The 21,253-nt window shown below is 39.4% G+C and overlaps 1 protein-coding gene across 1 annotated transcript; it reads right to left on the reverse strand.

Moving 5' to 3' along the window:
• Positions 1 to 55: 55 nt before the first annotated feature.
• LOC139154150 (vomeronasal type-2 receptor 26-like) lies at positions 56 to 16,144 on the reverse strand. Its single transcript, XM_070728582.1, has 6 exons — positions 16,002 to 16,144; positions 14,298 to 14,589; positions 12,117 to 12,971; positions 3,633 to 3,860; positions 2,532 to 2,658; positions 56 to 978 (listed from the first exon to the last, which is right to left on the reverse strand). Exons 1-6 carry the CDS (start codon positions 16,142 to 16,144, stop codon positions 56 to 58), a joined length of 2,568 nt encoding a protein of 855 aa, XP_070584683.1.
• Positions 16,145 to 21,253: the final 5,109 nt, after the last annotated feature.

A 21,253-nucleotide genomic window follows, 5' to 3' on the forward strand; every position in this document is an offset into this window, starting at 1 on the left:
TTGGCTAATTATTGTCTTATTCCTTTCACAAAAATCATAGAAATTCAAGTGTCATTCATGTTTCCCTTGATAGCACATTAGTCTTTTTCCGAACTAGCTGCTCTCTGGTATTCAGCTTTGGCCTCAGTATGATAATGTAGCACTTGGGCAGGAAAATGCAACCTAACAAGCCACCACTTGAGACCAAGATAGAGAAGACTTCCACAGCTACCATGGACTTCCCCTTGGTGCTCAAGTAGGTGGGCACGAAGGACACCCAAACACTGCAGAAGACTAGCATGCTGAAGGTGATGAGCTTGGCTTCATTGAAAGTGTTGGGCAACTTCCGGGCAAAGAAGGCCACAGTGAAGCTGATGAGAGCCAGAAGCCACATGTAGCCCAGCATAACATAAAACATGATCTCCGAGCCTTCATTGCATTGCACTAAGATCTTATCCATCTTGGAATGCATGTCCAACTCTGTGAAAGGAGGAGAAATAGTCAACCACAAAGCACAGATGCTTGTTTGAATAAGGGTGCAAATAACAATGACTGAGACGGACAGCCTTTTCCCCACCCACCACCTCATGCGGTTCCCTGGCTTTGTGGCCATGAAGGCCAGAACCACAGTGATGGTTTTGGCTAACACACAAGACACCGCAATGGAGAAGACAACTCCAAAAACTGCTTGTCGAAGGAGACATGTGACTGTCCCTGGATATCCAAGAAAGAGGAAGGAGCAAAGAAAACATAGCAGGAGCGAGAAAAGCAGGGTGCAGGTGATATCCCAATTGTTGGCTTTGACAATGGGAGTGTTCTGGTGCAAGAAGAATGTCCCCATCACCACAATTGTGACAACAGCAAAAGAAACAGCAAAGCCAATCAGGACTTCCCCCAAGACTTCTTTGTAGGATAGGTATGTGATACTTTTTGGAATACATTGATGGTGTTTCTCATTTGGATACTGTTCTTCCGGACACCTCTCACATTGGTTGGAATCTGAAAACCAGAAATAAAATCTCTAAAATGTTTACAAAATAAAATGAAGTTTTAAAAATTATTTTTTGCTGAAGCTGTTTTTGCAATCTTCTCACATAAAAGAATGGTTGTATTTGGGAAAGCGAATGATGTCATAGTGGAAGAGAGGTGAGTTAGCAGGGTTCTGTGAAGCCCAGTTGATATCGGCTTGCCAGGAGACCCTATGGGCCCAAACCACTCTGAATGGGTGGTGAAGATAATAATAATAATTGATAATAATTTATTAGATTTGTATGCTGCCCCTCTCCGAAGATAGAAGGGATCCTTCATTGATCATGAGGAAGTTTTCTCACTTGATCCAAAGAAACCCTCTCTAACTGCAGCAAAAATGGTGGTCATTATGGCCAGACTGAAGCTGTGACAACAGGGAAAAGAGGATTATGAGCTGGAGCAGTTTATGAACAAAGGATTGGAACTGGGTGAGACAATTTTCAACTTCTAAATAAAACTTTAAATTCAAATAAAAGAATTCTTAAAAGAAAGATTCTCTAAAGAAGTAGCAAATTAGTATATGGAGATAAATTACAGATCTTAAAGAGAACTAAAACTTTATTGGGAGAATATGAAGCCTTAAGCTTTAAAATATAGAAAGCCTGGACTAGAGCTTGCATTTTGAAAAAAGGTGACTTTAATTTGCTGATAATATTGTCTGATTACTAAAAGAAATAAGAAGAAAAATATATTTTTTTCTATCATTTGACAATCAACCGTTAAATCTTTTTTAAAAAATATTGCCTTTTTGAAACCTTTGGATAACTGGGAGATTGAGTTCTTGGTGGATTAGTCATGGATTATTGAGTAACATTGGTCCATTAAATTAAAGTAAAATGTTACAACACAGAAAAATAAAAACATTTCAAAAGGAAACACTATTGATGCTTCAATGTACTCAGGAAACTATGATAAGAAGCCATAGGAAGATGACGGACCTAATGCATGATACCGATGTAAAAGTAGAGAAACTTAAGCAAATGATAATGGAAAATCAGCAAAAAATTCAGAAAGTGTGCGTGTGAGAGAGAGATGCTGTAGATGATAGTTAGTTAGTTAGTTAGTTAGTTAGTTAGTTAGTTAGTTAGTTAGTTGGTTGGTTGGTTGGTTGGTTGGTTGGTTGGTTGGTTAGTTAGTTAGTTAGTTAGTTAGTTAGATAGATAGATAGATAGATAGATAGATAGATAGATAGATAGATAGATAGATAGATAGATCCATGCATGCATGCATGCATCCATACATACATACATACATTCATACACACATACATTCATACACACACACACACACATAGTGTGGTTGTATTTTGAGCAGGTTTGCATGCTATCTCATAAATCTGGTAAAAACATGCTTAAAAGAAACTTTTTTAAAGTTTATTTTTTAAATTCTTCTTAAGAAGAAAGAGAACAAGGTCAGTGAGAGAGGCCAATCAATCTATGCTTTTCTTTAAAACTATATTCAAGAACCTAAACTTGATTGGAGCATAATGTATTTTTTAAAGAATTGTAGTTTTTTTTTCTTACCAATCATGGTGGAAATGCTTCCCTCTGAACATTCAACACAGTCATAGCAGCAAACCTGTTTCCCTTCCCTAATTAATTTTCGGTATCCAGGATGGCAGCTTTCTACACAGGTAGCAGAAGGTGTTGTCTAATGAGAATGGCAAGAGTAAGGAATTAAAATGATTACAATCAAGTTTTGAATCAATCAGTCAGCATCCTCTTTAAATAAATCCTAAAGAAACCCAGCTTCTCATCATTTCTAATAATGCAAAATTTGGAATTCCTAGGACTGATTGCAGTTAACAGCTGAAATTTTTTTAACTGCTATTGAAACTTTGAGTACAAATCCCTTCATGACCTTTACACAATATGTAAAGGAACCTGAGATGTCCTAAAGGGGGTCATAACAGACTATGTTTTCCTAATCTTAATGAGTTTTTAAAAATTTGAATACCAATAAGAAAATCCAAATAAAATTGGTAACATATGGAAAATAATGTTGAAACTGCTGAGCTGTCAGCAAAAATATTCCTGCTTAGCATTTGGGTCATTTCATGTTAAGTGGACCAATTTTAAAGATCACTTACCATCTCAGATTTTGTTGGAATTTGGCACCTAATTTCTTTATGATATAAAACTATGTTGTGCAACAGTTTCAGTAGTATGTTGTAAATTCATTTTTGAAGGGTTTTTTTTTTTTGCAAAGTTTGAGCCTGAACCACGTAAAAAGTAAGAGGACTAGGTACGTGGGGTTTCGCAGTTTAAAAAGCCTTACAAAGGTGTGCAGGTTCTCCAAATATCTCCAACATACTACTGAATCTGCCACGTTTACAGATTCTGGAAGTTGGCCCCAAATGTCATTTTTGCTGACTCAGCATTTTGCAACCCTTCACGTGAGGTCTCCTAGAACTCCAAATTTTTAGTCTTTTGAATTAAAATTTTGCGCAGCATAGTTGTATATCATAAAGAAACTATGCGCCAAATTTCATCAAAATATGAGATGGTAAGGTGGGGACCACTGGTTCACTTGAAATGGAATGACTCATTCGGTATCCTTTCCCCATGATTCCTGTTGAGAAAATTGAGAAAATATCCCTCTGTTTAGTTGGTTTGTTAATTTACCTGCTTATATATGGGATTCCATAAAATGGCAGTTGTATTTATGATGAGGTCTTCTTTTTCAGAACTCTGAGGTTTTATATGTCCAACTTGGATCTTCTGAAAGGATCGATTGGGGAAAGTAATCAAATTAATGATATCATATGTTGCTGCCAGGTTTCCATTCTCATTGAAAGCTATCTCTTCTCCAGCACTATTGTTGAAATGGAGGTTTTTCAGAAATAAACGAAGCTAAAAGATAAGAGAGAAAAGTGAGAAATTGGTGCAAGAGACTATGAAGTTCTATGCTGTGATTTACCCAGTGATGGGCCCTCAAAATTTTTACTACCACACTGTGGGTGTGGCTTATTTTGTGGGTGTGGCTTGATGAGTAGGGAAGGTTTGTCTATTTGTCGATGACTATAAAGTGTGCAATGGGGTTGATATTCCTGGAGGTGTCTTTAATATGGCAAATGGTTTAGCTTTACTAGATACAGTGGTACCTCATGATACAAACCCCTCATCATACGAACTTTTCGAGATACCAACCCAGGGTTCGGAATTTTTTGCCTCTTCTTACGAACTTTTTTCACCTTACGAACCTGTCGCCGCCGCTGGGATGCCCGGCCTCTAGACTTTCCTTGCAAGCCAAGCGCCAGTTTTTGCGATCCTGGGATCCCCTGAGGCTCCCCTCCATGGGAAACCCCACCTCCTGACTTCCGCAAAAACGTGACGCTGATGGGAAATCCCAGGAGGGGAATCCCAGGAACGAAAAAATGGGCAGAGTAGGGGGGACCAAAACAGAAAGAAAAGACTCATGGAGCTCAAGGAAGGAGAAAGGTGTGGGGGAGATGGGCAGAGTGGGGTGGGAAAAAACGGGAGGCGGGGACTCATGGAGCTCAAGAGAGGAGAAAGGTGTGGGGGAGATGAGCAGAGTGGTGTGGGAAAAAATGGGAGGCAGGGACTCGTGGAGTTCAAGAGAGGCACTTTTTACCTTGCTTCATTGGGACTCCCTCCCCCCACTCCGTTCCCCTCAGCTTTGTCTGGCCACCGCTTTTTTAAAAAAACCTTAATATTTTGGATTCTCCTAATGGGCTTGCACGCATTATTGGCTTTTCTATTGATTCCTATGGGAAACATTGTTTCATCTTACGAACTTTTCACCTTACGAACCTTGTCCTGGAACCAATTAAGTTCATAAGACAAGGTATTACTATACATGGTCAAACCTACGGAAAGTGCAGTTTAATTTCTCCAAATGTAAAATAATGCACTTGGGGAAAAGGAATCCTCAATCTGAGTATTGTATTGGCAGTTGTATGTTAGCAAAAACTTCAGAAGAGAAGGATTTAGGGGTAGTGATTTCTGACAGTCTCAAAATGAGTGAACAATGCAGTCAAGCGGTAGAGAAAGCAAGTAGAATGCTTGGCTGCATAGCTAGAGATATAACAAGCAGGAAGAGGTAGATTATGATCCTGCTCTATGGAGCACTGGTGAGACCACATTTGGAATACTGTGTTCAGTTCTGGACACCTCACCTACAAAAAGATTGAACGGGTCCAAAGACAGGCTAAAAAAATGGTGGAAGGTCTTAAGCATAAAACTTATCAGGAAAGACTTAATGAACTCAATCTGTATAGTCTGGAGGACAGAAGGAAAAGGGGGGACTTGATAGAAACATTTACATATGTTGAAGGGTTAAATAAGGTTCAGGAGGGAAGTATTTTTAATAGGAAAGTGAACACAAGAAGATGGGGGCACAATCTGAGGTTAGTTGGGGGAAAGATCAGAAGCAAGGTAAGAAAATATTATTTTATTGAAAGAGTAATAGATGCTTGAAACAAAATTCCAGCAGACATGGTTGGAAAATCCACAGTAACTGAATTTAAACATGCCTGGGATATATATATATCCATCCTAAGATAAAATACAGGAAATCGTATAAGGGCAGACTAGATGGACCATAAGATCTTTTTCTGCCATCAATCTTCTATGTTTTCATGTTTCTAAAAGAATCCTTCCAATTTCAATTGTTGTAGAATCTTGGTAATTAAAGCAAAAGCCTGGCCCCAAGTCTGGCGATATGCACGAGCTGATGGTATTCATGGGGTTGCTATTTATCCAGGAGCCCCCACCGGCCTGGCCAGCTGCATCACAGCCCGGCTTCTGTGTGCTGCCCCAGCACTTGCCTGCCCCCAGTCTGTGGCCACCTCGCTCATGAGGGTGGCCGGGCCAGGTGGCACAAGAGGAGATGGGACAGCTGCAATGGGATGTGCCATACTAATTTTAGCCTGGCAGGGAGAGCTTCCACCCCATGGGGAAGGTCTCAGACTGCAGATGGAGGAAAACAGTCCTAGCTTCTCCAAGCTGCTGCTCACCTCCCTCCAGGCTTCCATGGGGCAACAGGTTTGAACTGCTTTTACCTCTTTTCTGTTTTTCTTCAACACACTGAACTCAGAGCTGGTTAGGCCATCAAAACCTCCAATGCGCATTTGGCTCTGCTTCTGGCAGACTGGAGAAGTGGGGAATACACTCGCTAGGTCATCCTGGACTTCCTCTATTGCAGCAGGCCACAATTGAGGAGGTCTGCTAAACTGAACTCCCAGTGTATGTGCAGATGATTAAAAAAATAAAAGATAAAAAAAAAAAATTAAAACATGATGGTGGTCCCACCAGCCAACTGGAGCTGCACATGCAGCTTCATTTTTACTACCGGAATGGGGTTGCACCCCATACCGGCAGGGGCCCACCCCTGAATTTACCAAATGGTGCTCAACTAAATTTTAATGAACATTCAAACATTTGAGTTATAGTATTTTTTATGTTCCAAAGGCATAATTCTATTTGCAGGACTATATTTATATTTTTTATATTTAAGGGTTATTAATAAATATTTTGTTAGATATATAGCATATCTGAACTTAATGAGGGATAAAAATTATTGCTAAAATATAATAGAATAAGAGACTAAAAGAATTGGAAGGGAGGGACCTTGGATGTTTTCTACTCTTCTTGTCCAACTCCTGTCCATGTGGGAAACCCTGTACTACTTCAGACAAATAGTAGTACAATTTAAAAACCTGCAGTGTTGGAGTACCCACTGTTCTGTGCATAGCTCTCGGACCAAAACCCCCAACTCAAAAATCCTTTATTTTATGAATAAATTAAACTCTTTATTGATATAAGTACACATAATGAAAACAGGTTTTACAAACTTGGAGAAGGGAGGAGCTAAATGTCAACAAGGTCTGGGAAAAATGCCAAGCTCAGCCTAATTAGCATTCCAATAGACCAGTGTTTTTCAACCAGTGTGCCGCGGCAGACTAGTGTGCCATGAGACATGGTCAGGTGGGCCGCGAAGCTCAGCTTTCAAGACCAGAAGCTGAGCTTCCTTCTTCATGCCTTGTTGTCCGTGGCTTCCTTCTTCGCAGCAGGTGAGCTTTGGAGCCTGGCGGGAGGGCACCGGCAGCAGCAGCACCAGGCAGTAGCCGGGGTGGCGGCTGTGAGCGTGAGCTCCAGGGCAGAGGCATCGGCACCGGCAGCACCCCGTCCAGTGGAGCTTCCCTGGCAGCGTCAAGTAATCTTTGGGGCCCAGCGGGAGGGTACCAGCAGCAGGAGTGCACCGGCAGCAGTGGCACCGGGCAGTAGCCGGAGGGCAGCGGCTGTGAGTGGGAGTTCCAGGGCGGAGGAAGCGACGGTGGTAGCTTAATGTGTTGCTGGATGCCATACATGCTAGCGCTGTGGGGATGGCACTGCCTGCACATGCCCAGTGCCGCACCAGCATGTACCGAATCCAGCAACATATCCAGCCACCTCTGTCAGGGCTCCCGCTCGCAGTCGACTGCTGCTGCCATTGCCAGTGTGGTGTATGAGAGAGAAAGAGAGAGATAGCAAGAGAGAGATAGGAAGAAAGACAGAGAAAGAGAGAGTTAAAGAAAGCAAGAGAGAGAGAGAAAGAAAGAGAGAGAAAGAGAGAAAGAAAGCAAGAGAGAGAGAAAGAGAGAGAAAGAAAGTGAGAGAGAGAAAGAAAGCAAGAAAGAGAGCAAGAGAGCAAGAGAGAGAAGGAAAGCAAGAGAGAAAAAGAGAGCAAGACAGAGAGAGAATGCAAGAGAGCAAGAGAAAGAAAGCAAGAGAGAGAGAATGAAAGAAAGACAGAAAAAGAAAGCATGAGGGAGAGAGAAAGAGAGGGAGGGAAGGAGGGAGAGAGAAAGACATAGAGGGAGGGAGAGAGAAAGAGGAAAAAAGGAGGAAGGGAGGAAGGAAGATAGAAAGATGGATGGAGAGAGAGAAAGAAAGAGGAAGGAAGAGAGGGAAAGAGGGAGGGAGAGAAAAATAGAGCAAAAGGGAGGAAGAGAGAGAAAGAGAATTTTTTGTCCACACTTTTTTTAGCCCCCCCCCCTCCATTGCTCAGTGTGCCCCAGGATTTTGTAAATGTAAAAAATGTGCCACGGCTCAAAAAAGGTTGAAAATCATTGCAATAGATAACAAAGTCCATTTATCATTTAAGCATATGAATTGCACTCACCAGAGTCCTGGCAACAAGCATCCAGCTGAGAATGAGTGTTATTGAGGCAGAAATCATAATTTTAAAGCTTTGTTCACAGCTCTTCCATTGAACAACATTGAAGCTCCACACCCCATTTCCCAAGATCTTTTGACTTTATAATGCCTGGAAGTGACATCCCACCACAAAGAGGCTAAGTCAATTCACTAGTACCTTTTACTATGCAATTCCTCTTGCCTTTTCAGCAATCTCCTCTAGCGAGGGTCTATCCACAGGCTATCCACTCTCATATCTCCCTTATCCTCTGACTGGGACCACTCCTCCACTGACATGTCAGCCCTCTTTAGTGGTTCCTCAGCCTCACTCAGATCACTTTGTCCTTCTCTCTCACTCCCTGCATCAGCTGGCAACCCCCCCCCCGGCCCTGGGTATCCAGAGGGACCTGACTCATCCTCTTCAGAATCTGACATGACCCACAACTTTTGAAACAAGTCATTCCAATGATTAATAGGTCTAAGTTTCAAGAAATTTCTCCTTGAACTGTTTAATTCATTTTTTTTCATCTATCTTTACCCAAAAGGAACAAACAGCTCAAACAAATCATCAGGACAGGATATTTTCTACTCTTCTTGTCCAAAAACCTCCAGTGTTGGAGTACCCACCAGATGGATTACAACCAGAAGGTTCTAAAGGAACTGGAAAACATGACCTCAGGTCCAATGGACTATATGTTTCAAAAATCCTGGCACAGCTTGGAACTACCAGACAACCAGAAAAGATCTGATGTAGTTAACATTTTCAAAAACATAAATCTAGTAAATTTCGACTCTGTGATGATATCACAGAGTCTGGTAGTGAGTTCCATGCATCAACTACTTGGTTACTAAAGTTGTATTTCCTGCAGTCGAGTTTAAAGCAGTTTACCTTAAGGTTGTATCTGTTGTTTACTTATTTTTACTTATTTATTTTGTCCAATGCACAATAATACACAATGAAGGTTATAGAGGTTATACTCAAGTAAAATATATTAGAGAAAAAATAGAAGTGAAAATTTAGGAATAGAATATATCAATTAGAGAATAGGAAGATATTATGAGAGTAGTATAAGAAGAATAGAATAGAAGAATAGTAGATACGATATATGAGATATCGGAGAGACAATAGGACATGGGACGGGAGGCACACTAGTGAACTTATGCACGCCCCTTACTGACCTCTTAGGAATCTGGAGAGGTCAACTGTGGATAATCTAAGGGTAAAATGTTGGGGGTTAGGGGAAGATACTACGGTGTCTGGTAATGAGTTCCATGCTTTGACAACTCGATTACTAAAGTCGTATTTTTTACAGTCCAATTTGGAGCAGTTAATATTAAGCTTGTATTTGTTGTGTGCTCTTGTGTTGTTGTGGTTGGAGCTGAAGTAGTCATTGACAGGCAGCCTATGATCTTGTGGGCAATATTAGATCATGGGATAAACATATATCCATCCTAAGATAAAATACAGAAAATAGTATAAGGGCAGACTAGATGGACCATGAGGTCTTTTTCTGCCGTCAGACTTCTATGTTTCTATGTTTCTATCATGTTTAAGGCATCGTAGTTGTAAGCTTTCTAGACCCAGAATAGTTTCGTAGGGTATTCTGTTTCAGGTGGAGGAGTGAACGGATCCTCTGGTGAAGTATCTTTGGACATTTTCGAGTGTGTTAATGTCCGAGATGCGGTATGGGTTCCAAACAGATAAGCTGTATTCTAGGATGGGTCTGGTGAAAGTTTTGTAAACTCTGGTAAGTAGTGTGAGATTGCCATAGCAGAAGCTACGTAGGATTAGATTAAAAACACTTGAAGCCTTTTTGGCTATGTTGTTGCAGTGGGCTTTGGCGCTTATGTCTTTTGTTATTAGTACTCCCAGGTCCTTGACTGAGTGGGGGTTCTCTGTGATAATTTGTTTGTTCAGTTTGTATTTGTGATTCTGATTCTTTTTGCCGATGTGTAGGACAGAGCATTTGCTGGTTGAGATTTGGAGTTGCCATTAGGTAGACCAGTCAGAAACAGAGTCTAGGTCTTTTTGGAGAGTAGTTGTGTTATTGGTGGTGTTGAATTTTTTTTTGTTCTGTGCTTTTTTGTTCTTGTGGTTGAAGCTGAAGTAGTCCCTGATAGGAAGGATGTTGTAGCAGATGATTTTATGGGCTATGCTTAGGTTGTGTTTAAAGTGATATAGTTCTAAGCTTTCTAAACCTAGGATTGTAAGTCTAGTTGCGTAGAGTATTCTGTTGTGAGTGGAGGAGTGGAGGTTTCTTCTGGTAAAGTATCTCTGGTCATTTTCTGGAGTGTTTATGTCCAAAATGCAATGTGGGTTCCAGACAGCTGAGCTTATTTGACCTGTAACAAAGAATTAGGAAGCATAGGCTTGTTGGGCACAACGAAACAACAGCTAATAGTCAGTCACCAACACACCTATCAGCCAACAGGAAGACACCACATAAACACAACTCACATAACAATCCATATATTTCAGTAGAGAGAACTTTCCTAAAGATGGGCTCTAACATGGCTTTGAAAGCTCAGAAGAGTCCATCTCCATTCCCATTGAGCTACATTTATTTATTTGTTTGTTTGTTTGTTTGTTTGTTGATTCATTCATTCATTCATTCATTCATTCATTCATTCATTCATTCATTCATTCATTTATATTTGTATGCTGCCCCTCTCTGCAGACTCGGGGCAGCTAATTTGACCTCGCATCATTATAATGGGACTTGTATTTTTTGCCTTCATTTGTAAAAGTATATGGTGGTGCAGTGGTTAGAATGCAGAATATGTCTGCTGCCTATCGACTGCTTTCAATTTGGCAATTCAGATCTCACCAGGGTCCATCTTTCTGAGGTTGTTAAATAAGAACCCAAATTGTTGGGGGCAATATGCTGACATTGTAAATTGCTTAGAGAGTAAAGCACTGTAGATTTATATACTGTAAAGCAGTACACAGAAACATAGAAATATAGAAGATTGAAAAAGACCTCATGGTCTATCTACTCTGCCCTTATACTATTTCCTGTATTTTTTCTTAGGATGGATATAGGTTTATCCCAGGCATGTTTAAATTCAGTTACTGTGGATTTATCAACCATGTCTGATGGGAGTTTGTTCCAAGCATCTACTATTCTTTCAGTAAAATAATATTTTCTCACGATATTCCTCCAACTAACCTCAGATTGTACCCCATTCTTCTTGTGTCCACTTTCCTATTAAAAATAGTTCCCTCCTGAACCTTATTTAACCCTTTAACATATTTAAATGTTTAGATCATGTCCCACCTTTCCCTTTTGTCCTCCACACTATACAGATTGAGTTCATTAAGTATTTCTTGATAAGTTTTATGCTTAAGACCTTCCATCATTTTTGTAGCCCGTCTTTGGACTCGTTCAATTTTATCAATATCTTTTTATAGGCGTGGTTCTCCAGAACTGAACACAGTATTCCAAATGTGGTCTCGCCAGCGCTCTACGCAGTGGGATCACAATCTGCCTCTTCGTACTTGTTATACCTCTAGCTGTGCAGCCAAGCATTCTACTCGATTTCCCTATTGCCTGACTGCTCTGTTCACCCATTTTGTCAGAAATCACTATCCTTAGGGATTCCTTTTCCCCAAGTGCATTATTTTACATTTGGAAACATTAAACTGCAGTTTCCATTGCTTTGACCACTTATCTAGTAAAGCTAAATCATTTGTCATATTATAGACGCCTCCAGGAATATCAACCCTATTGCACATTTTAAAGTCATCAACAAATAGGCAAACCTTCCCTACGAAACCTTCCCTTTTGTCACTCACAAACATATTAAAAAGAATAGGACACAGAACAGACTCTTGTGGCACACCGCTTGCAATCAAGCTCTGCTCAGAATACTCGTCATTAACAATAACTAAGTCTAGTACATAAGTCAAAGTGCTGCTGCTATACTGTAACTATGACTAGGATCCCATTCAAAGGCAACATAACTAACCTGCCAAGGTTGGACTTTTAGCACATTCCACTTTTCTCTATTGTCTGTTGTTTTCTGCCTGTTCCTGGATGAATACATAGCATGGAGACCATGTGCTACAGCATACACAGCATTGTAAATACTGTAGCTCTGGCCGTACATTTCCATTTCAAAAACAGTTCCCAGGAGACTCCTCAGATCCTCTTTTCCAGTGCATTTTGCTTTGATGGATGTAAGTATAGTGCTTATTGGAAATGAACAGATAAATGCGGAACTCCAGAATTTAGGTAGCAAATATACTTTAGAGTGATATGGATTTAGCTTCTCAAGGAAATCTTGAAAGCCTGGTACCCTCTGTGTATGTAGGGCGAAAGACAAGCTTCCATTGAAGGACAGTGCGGTGAATTTCTGTGACTCAAAGACAGAGGTGACATCCCACAGAGCACTTATGACCCAAACCCTCTCTACTGGGAGCCTGTTACTAAGTTCATACCATTCAAGAATTCCTCGTAAACCTTCCATAGATTGAATGTCTCCATAAACAAGTATTACATTGGCTTCACTATACCATATGCATTGTCCTATGTTATTTAGATTAACCTTCCGTAATGTACTGAGGTCATAATTTACCAATCTTGGAATAAATTGAATTAATGAAATGCAAATATCACTCTGAATGAATTTTGGTGTCAGAATTCTGAGAAATCTCTCTCCAGTCACATCTTCTGGGATGAGCAGGTCAATCCAATTCCATCCAAAATATTTCAGGAGCTGAATAATCCCAGCATACTGGAGGTTTTCATTAGGAGTCATCCAGAAGAAGGAAGGAAACTGCTGTTTATCACTCAATGCAAGGTCAAAAGTGCCATAACTGAGCTGCAGAGTGGGAATAATAATGATGCAATTTAGGCTAGTTAGTTTTTGTATACATGTCAAAAGAAAGAAATAAGTACATTTATTTTAGACCTCATTTCCATAAAAAATCCTGATGGGATAGATAAATGTTAAATCTGGGGATCTGCAAGTCTTCCTTGAGAGCTTTATTATTATTATTATTAATTATTTATTTATTATTTATTATTTATTTATTTATTTATTTATTTATTTATTTATTTATTTATTTATTTGTTTGTTTATTTATTTATTTATTTATTTATTTATTTATTTATTTATTTATTTATTTATTTATTTATTTATTTATTTATTTATTTATTTATTTATTTATTTATTTATTTATTTAGATTTGTATGCCGCCCTTCTCCTTAACTTATATTGTAGTCTTCTCCAAAGACTACCTATAGGACCACCATTGGTATTCTATTCATTACTTTCTAGACAAAGTCATCTTAATTTTTTATTGTGCTAACCTGTGATAGCGAGTCTATGGCACGTGTGCCAGAGATGGCACACACAACATTCTCTGTTGGCATGTGCACCATTGCCAGCAGATCTTCTGGTTTCTGCACTGCTCACAAAATGTAGAGAAAAAAATAGCCAAACAAACCAGGCTGTTTTCAAGCCTTTTTCGTGCCATTTTCAGGCCGTTTTTGCACGCAAGCGGAAAAATGAAAAACGCCCCCCAAAACAGCCTGAAAACAGCTGGAAAATTGGCTTCAAACTGGCCTGAAAATGCCCCTGAAAAGCCCTAAAATCAAGTATGTGCACACTCAGCCAGCTGGTCTTTGGGTTTCAATCATTCCAGCACACCCAAACTGAATGCCCATGCCAGTCTTTCCTAAGAGCTTTGCTATAAGACCACCATTGGTATTTCATTCATCACTTTTTATACAAAGTCACCTCAATTTTTGATTCTGCTAAGCAGAAATAGAGAGCAGATAGGAATGAGTAACAAGGAGGAGGCTTATTGATTAAGGATTAAGGGTCGTATTAAATACTTAGAGTGATACTCAAATAACTTTCATCTTGCATTTTATATTAGAAGGATAAAAGATCTATTACTTCACTGATAAATAAAATTAAAATGTTGGTGGCATAAACAAAAGAAGAGAAAGTAAAATAACATGAGACATATCAGAAGGTAGAGAACGTCAGAGATACTACTACAATATAAGTTAAGGTTGACAGAAGAGTGAAAGAGAAGATTATTTTTTATTACTTTAGGTGCATCACTTCAGGTGTCCTTAGTTGTTTTTTTTAAAAAGACCACTCTTCTTGTGCATATATGTAAGCCCAGATACCTACCTGTGGAATTTTGTAGGCATTTAAGATGTTAGCCATCTGAATGGTGTTGTGGGAAGGGAGATCACCAATGACAGCCATGATGTTTTGGTCCTTTGCCTTCCTGAAATTGAGTTGACAGCGGCCTTCTATAAAGAAGAGAGACAAAAGGTTCTCAGAGGCTTTTGCTGTCTGAAAACCATTCTCGTATATCTTGGAGACCAAGGTGATGTTGGGTAACAAGTTCTCATTTCTGTTGATCTCCTGAATGGCAAAAGTGAAGGCTAGAATATCCTGGAAGTTTTTAGGTAACATCCTGAAAGAAGAATTTCATTTAGTTGCAATCTTAGGATGTGACAAGGATTTTATTTAAATAAACATCTTTGATGTTATTCTCTGTTGCTAAAATGACGTAACTATCTACTTTAATGGATATTAGAGAAATAAAGGAAGTGCTCATGTTCTGAAGCACTTGTATGAAAAAGAATAAACAGAATAATGGAGTTGGAAGGGACCTTGGAGGTCTTATAGTCCAACTGTTTCTGAGTCAGGAATCCATATACCATTTCAGAGGTAGTTTTATCTCTTCTTAAAATCTTCCAGTGTTGAAGCATTCAGAACTTCTGGAAGCCAACCATTCTACAGATTAATTGTTTTAGCTGTCAGAAATTTCTGCTTAGTTCTAGGTTGCTTCTTTCTTTGTTTAGTTTCCGTTGATTGCTTCTTCTCCTGCCTTCAGGTGCTTTGCAGAATCGATTGACTCCTCTTCTTTGTGACAATGCCTTACATATTGAAAAACTGCTATCATGTCAATCCTAGTCCTTTTTAAAAATTAAACAAGATATTCCCAAAACCTGCAACTACTTTTCATATGTTTTAGCCTGCAATCCCCTAATTCTCTTGGCTGCTCTTATTTGCACTCTATAGAGTCACAATACCTTTTTTTATACTGTGGCAATCAAAATTGAACTAACTCTGAAGACAAGCTTTGATTCTTAAAATTCAGTAGTTAAGATATTCCAGATGTGAGGAAGGCATGGAAGGAGGAGCTGAAGTGGAGTGTTTGAATAACACTTAAGGATCCTGTGGGCAATTGTGTATTATATTTTGAGAAATTTAAAATTGGGTTTTAATGCAATTAAAAGGATTGTTTCATATACGTAGGGCAGCAACGAAACTGAAGGATAGAAACTGATGGTTTCTGCTAAGGTTAATGACAATCAAAGTACTGAAGATATAAGATTTTATTACATTCATGTATTTAAATATATCTACATTTCTACTTACCCTGTTGTAAGCAAGGAGGCAAATGAGAAATAAATGATAAAATTCTAACTGTGTCATTAAACAATAGGAAAAACACAAAAAATATAACTTTTATTAAAATGCTTAATGTTTTTGACTGGTTTTCTTTTTCCTTTTGTGTACAAAATAAAAAAAGAGGAACAATATTATTGAGATTAAAATTGTGAGTTTCTCTTATGAACAGATGAATTCACATGTAAAACAGGCACATGAAAAACCATGTCTACAAGGCAACATTCAACAGCAATATCCCAGGACCTGAATTATCATTAATTGAGACACATGTATTCATAAGAGTCCTGCCAAAGCCAGTTTAAATTCTCATCTGAGATGGAAAAATTTAACTAGAATCTCTTGAATATAATAATGTTTTTAAAAAAACCTTGACAGGCAGACTAGGGTTTCTTTTAAAGGAATACTTGCCGTCCTCTAAAGGATCCTGCTGGTGGTGCCATAAAGTGTATGAAAGGTAATTCAGGATATACAGTAGACACAAATTCTCCAATGACTATTTCACTGGAGTGGGCAGGAGAAGTAAGGTGTAAAGTTTGTTTGTTTTGACACATGGAGTTAAAGATCTTAATGAAAGAAGCCTGGAAGACAAGGAGAGAGAGTAGACAACCATGACAAAATATGTGACTCCTTTTGAATGTCCAAGTAATTTGGCTCCAATCACAACAGGGCAGCCACATCTTCATCACAACACTTGGCCTGGAACAATGAAAGAATCTCTATCAGTCTTATGCATAACTAAAGTTATAGATTATAATTATGATCATCTGAGTGATTCATAGTGCAACCTCCCGAGCCTCATGGTGTTGTTGTTTATTTTAAACAATTAAGTCTCCTTTAGTTCTCTTCTTCCCCCTAAAAAGCTAGTGTAATTAATTAATTTAGATAATTAGAAGGTGGATAGATCCCTTTGGCAAAGATATTCAACTTTTTTCCAATTGAAGAAATTGTACAATTTCTTGGCAGCACCCATCAAGCAAGAAATCAATGATCTTGAGATCTTGGAAACTGAGTTTTGCATGCTGGTTAAGTGAGGAAGAGATAGATTAGTAGTCAGATAACATTCCCTTCTCATCTCACAACCTCCTGTAGTAAGCACAGGAATAGAGACATATTTTCTCAGCAAATCTTTTCCAAGCTAGGAAGAAATCTCTCTGAGTTGAGAAGCTCCTGTGTTCAGAAGCCTTGCCTGCTCCGACAGCAGCATTTTTTTAAAATGGAAAACCTCTTGTACATACAAGTACAATGATTGAGTTACCCAAACGATAGCTAATTAGTAATAATGCAATAAATGGTTAAGATTCAACATACAGATAGATCATGTCAAGCAAATAGATGAGTGCATAATTGCTAGTTTAAGCGTTTGCTCTTAGCTAGAACAATAGAACAGCTAAGTAAGTAAGTAACCTTTACCCTAGATACACAAAGGGTAGAGTAAATAACCTTTAAACTTAAATAGAGGTGAGGAGCAGGATGTTTGATCAATATAATCAGGATAGGCAATCCATACCATTGAATCATTGACAATAACCCACACCTCCTAATTCAAAGAAATACTGGCCAGCGGCTTAAATACTGGCTGGCTGTTGCATTGGGGTCAGAAGGATGCCAGGGGATCATGGGATTTCTGGAGAGGGGCGGCATACAAATCTAATAAATTAAATTAAATTAAATTTTCTTCTCTGGCAGCCTGGTCTTCTTTGGAGCAGAGCACATTTGCTGGATCCCCTTTGAAGGTTTGGATTGAAGCCTGAGAGGCAAGGACTAATGAGGCTGAGAGGCCAGGAGCCAGTGGAAGACAGGCAATGGACCAATGGCAGCTAACAAGCGGAGCAGAGCTGGCTGGAGGTAAGTGCTCTATGCCATCTCAGCAAGCCCCCCTCAAGTGATAATCATCTATCTGAAGTAGTGTAGGGTTGCCTGCTAAGCAGCGGGTTGGTCTAGAAGACCTCCAACGTTCCTTTCAATTCTGTTGTTGTTGTTGCTGCTGCTGTTGCTGTTGTTGTTATTATTGTTATTGTTGTTGTTGTTATTATTATTATTATTATTTTAATAATACAACACAGCAAACAAGATCACTATGCTGGATTTCGTATTTCATCACTAGTCGACGCTTCCCAGGCACCTAGGACTGTGTGATGTAGTAGCGAGTTATATGTGCTGATCCCAGTAAAGTGGCCTTTTTCAGTTGAAAGATGGAGATTTTGTCAATTCTGATGGTTTTCAAATGTCTGCTCAGATCTTTTGGCACCACACCCAAGGGTGCCAAGGCCCACGGTGTTGGGGTTGGCTCTGGGCCAGCTTCTGTAACGGGGAATTTGGATGTTGCTTCAGGGTAATTCTCGGGTTCATAGAGATGTGTGTTATTGCCAGAAGATTCTGATAGTGAAAATTCATTGCCAAGGTCAGACGGTGGGGGAGGGGAATCAGACTGAGAGATGGGTGCAGCCAGCCCATCACTTAATGCTCCCATTAGTGAAACATCAGATTCGGAGGAGGATCCACTGGTAGATGCCCCTATGTGCAGGCTCATGGCAAGAAGGGACCAGCTGCGCAGGTATCATCAAAGATATGGGAGAACACCTGTTGCTGAGGCAATTAGGTTAATGTGTTTGGTGATAAATTATGGGCGTTGGGGAGTGCGCATATGGGTGTTTATCCATTTGGAGAAAGATCATTACTACTGTTTGGATTATTCCAGGACTTCTACTGACTTTGGACACTTCACAGTTAACTAACTCTTGTGGACTCATAGAAGGAGGTGGCTGTGAAGATTCACAGCTGCCTTAATTGCTTGTTTGTTTTTGCCTTTGGCCGCATTCCAGGACTGTTATCTGGGTGAGAGAAATTTGGCTCTTTTTAAAGTGTGTGCTTTAAAATACAGTTTGGATAAACTTTTTCATTTTCTTCTGTGCCAGTGTGTGTTTGAATTTGCATTCCTAACTCACTGGGGGGCTGTTAGTGAAGAGCCCGGCATAACACTTTCACTGTCTCATGCCAGAGTTATTGCAACTCAATTTTCAGATCTTCATATTTCACTAATTTCTCTAGCTGCTTCTCCTCAATTCTGCTGTCTCCTGGGATTGCGATGCCAATGATCCATACTTTCTTTTTCTCCACAATCATGATGTCTGGTGTATTATATTCTAAAATTTGGTTGGCTGAAGTTGGAAGTCACACAGTAGTTTTGCTTGCTCATTTTCAACAACTTTTTGGGGGGCTTATGATACCACCAGTTCTTTGCCACTGGTAGATGGTAGTTCTGGCATAAGTTCCAGTGGATCTTCTATACCACAGCATCATGTCTGTGTTTGTAGTTAGTCTGTGCAATCTTTTTTCAGCAGCTGAGTATGTGGTCAATTGTTTTGTCTGTTTCTTTATAGAGTCTGCATTTCAGATCGTCTGTTGATTTTTCAATCCTGGCTTTGATAGCATTCGTTCTGATGGCCTGTTGTTTGGCAGCCAGAATTAGTCCTTCTGTCTCCTGTTTGAGTGTTCCACTTGTGGCCAGGTTTTTTCTTTATCCACTTATCCCTCAATCTTCTCCAAGAACTGGTCATTCAATACTTTGTTCTGTCAGTTGTCCATCTGACATTGAGTTACAGTTTTCCTGTACTGGTCCTTGGTTTGCTTCATCTTGAGAAGCTTCCTGTTGTTGACCTCTATCAATGCTGATTCTTTGCTCTCCTTCACATAGTCAGCTAATGCATGCTTCTCTTCTTCCACTGTCTGCCTTATTTTTAAAGTCCTCAGCCGCCTATTTTACTTGTTAAATATAGATTGTCATTGTCATTGCGGGAGCATAGTGCATGATGTATCATCATTAATTTTCTGGTCTTTCTGTCCAAGTTGTCCAGCTCTGCTTGAATCCAGTTCACTATGCCAGCTGTGTACCTAATGTCAGGTATGGCCCATGTATTTACAGCCTTGATAGTGTTGCTGCCATTCAGTTTGCTCTTCAAAATTTTTCTGGTCCTCTGGATTTATTCTTTGCTTATCATAGTTTTGACATGACCATGCTTGATATTATCCAGTTGCAAGATGCCCAAGTATCTGTAGGCTTCTGGCTGGTGGTATTTATTTATTTATTTATTTATTTATTTATTTATTTATTTATTTATTTATTTATTTATTTATTTATTTGTTTGTTTGTTTGTTTGTTTGTTTGTTTATTTATTATTTAGATTTGTATGCCGCCCCTCTCCGCAGACTCGGGGCGGCTCACAACAAAGTGAAACAATTTACAACAAATCTAAATTACAGTTTAAAAATATTTTTAAACCCCCCCCCATTTTCTAAGCAAACATACATACAGACATACCATTCATAAATTGTATATGCCCAGGGGAGATGTCTCAGTTCCCCCTTGATGGTTTGACTATTTGGCATTTTAATTCCTTCACTTTCAATGATTTCCCCCTTTTAAAATGCCACTGTGGCACACTTATCCAGGATAAACCGCATCCTGTTGTTGTTGTTGTTGCTCCAGGGAAGCTGAGGAGGGTGAAAAATAAGCCTACTGGACCTATTAGAAGTTGGGAAACAGGCTGTTTCTGGGCTCCTGAGGGTCTCTCGGAGGTGGGGGAAGCTTTTTTTGCCCCCCAAGCATTGAATTATGGGCATGGGACTTGGACATGCACAATAGAATGTACCCATGCACTTTTGGCACCCGAGGAAAAAAAGGTTCGCCATACCATTTCAGACAAATGATTGTTAACTTTCCTTTTAAAAAGTTTTGTTTGTTTGTTTATTTGTTTGTTGGTTTGTTTGTCAAAACATGTGCAAGATAAACATTAGCAAAGTAGGTACATGTAAATAAGGACAATGGGACAGTGAGACAGGGACTGAAGGCACTTATGCATGCCCCTTACAGAATGGCATGAAGTTGACTCTAGGCACTCTAAGATGAAAGTTTTGGGGGTTTTCAGTGGTGGAGCATCCATCATTTCTAAAGGCAAGTCATTCCACTAATTAATTGAATTAATTGTCATGAAAATTCTCCTTATTTCTAGGTTGTTTCCTTCATTAATTTTCATTCATTATTTCTTGTCATGCCTTCAGTGCTTTGGAGAATTGGTTGACCCCCACTTCTTTATGGCAGACCCGCTGCAAATTCGGCTGGCGATAAGTCGCCAGCTAGGCAATCTTTTGAACCTCAGGGACCACCAAGATCATAATTTTAAATTCCACAGGCTCTTAAACTAGCAGTCATGGGCTCATCTGCTTGCTTGACATGATCTATGCTGCATCTTAACCATTTATTGCATTGTTACTAGTTAGCTATCACTGGGTAACTCAATCATTGTACTTGTAGATACAAGAGGTTTTCCATTAAAAAATGCTGCTGTCGGAGCAGGCAAGGCTTCTGAACACAGGAGCTTCTCAACTCAGAGAGATTTCTTCCTAGCTTGGAAAAGATTTGCTGAGAAAATATGTCTCTATTTCTGTGATTACTACAGGAGGTTGTGAGATGAGAAGGGAAAGCTATCTAACTACTAATCTATCTCTTCCTCACTTAACCAGCATGCAAAACTCAGTTTCCAAGATCTCAAGATCATTGCTTTCTCGCCTGATGGGTGCTGCCAAGAAACTACAATTTCTTCCATTGGAAAAAAGTTGAATACCTTTGCCAAAGGGATCTATCCACCTTCTAATTATCTAAA

Source organism: Erythrolamprus reginae, chromosome Z, assembly GCF_031021105.1.
Source record: "Erythrolamprus reginae isolate rEryReg1 chromosome Z, rEryReg1.hap1, whole genome shotgun sequence".
Taxonomy (NCBI): Eukaryota; Metazoa; Chordata; class Lepidosauria; order Squamata; family Dipsadidae; genus Erythrolamprus; species Erythrolamprus reginae.

Coding starts and splice junctions, on each gene's coding strand:
- LOC139154150 (XM_070728582.1), bottom strand. CDS start 16,144: ATGTGTCAAAACAAACAAACTTTACACCTTACTTCTCCTGCCCACTCC. Junction 3,861..12,116: donor TAAAAGTCCAACCTTGGCAG/GTTAGTTATGTT, acceptor CTTATCTTTTAG/CTTCGTTTATTTCTGAAAAA. Junction 2,659..3,632: donor GGAATCCCATATATAAGCAG/GTAAATTAACAA, acceptor CATTCTCATTAG/ACAACACCTTCTGCTACCTG.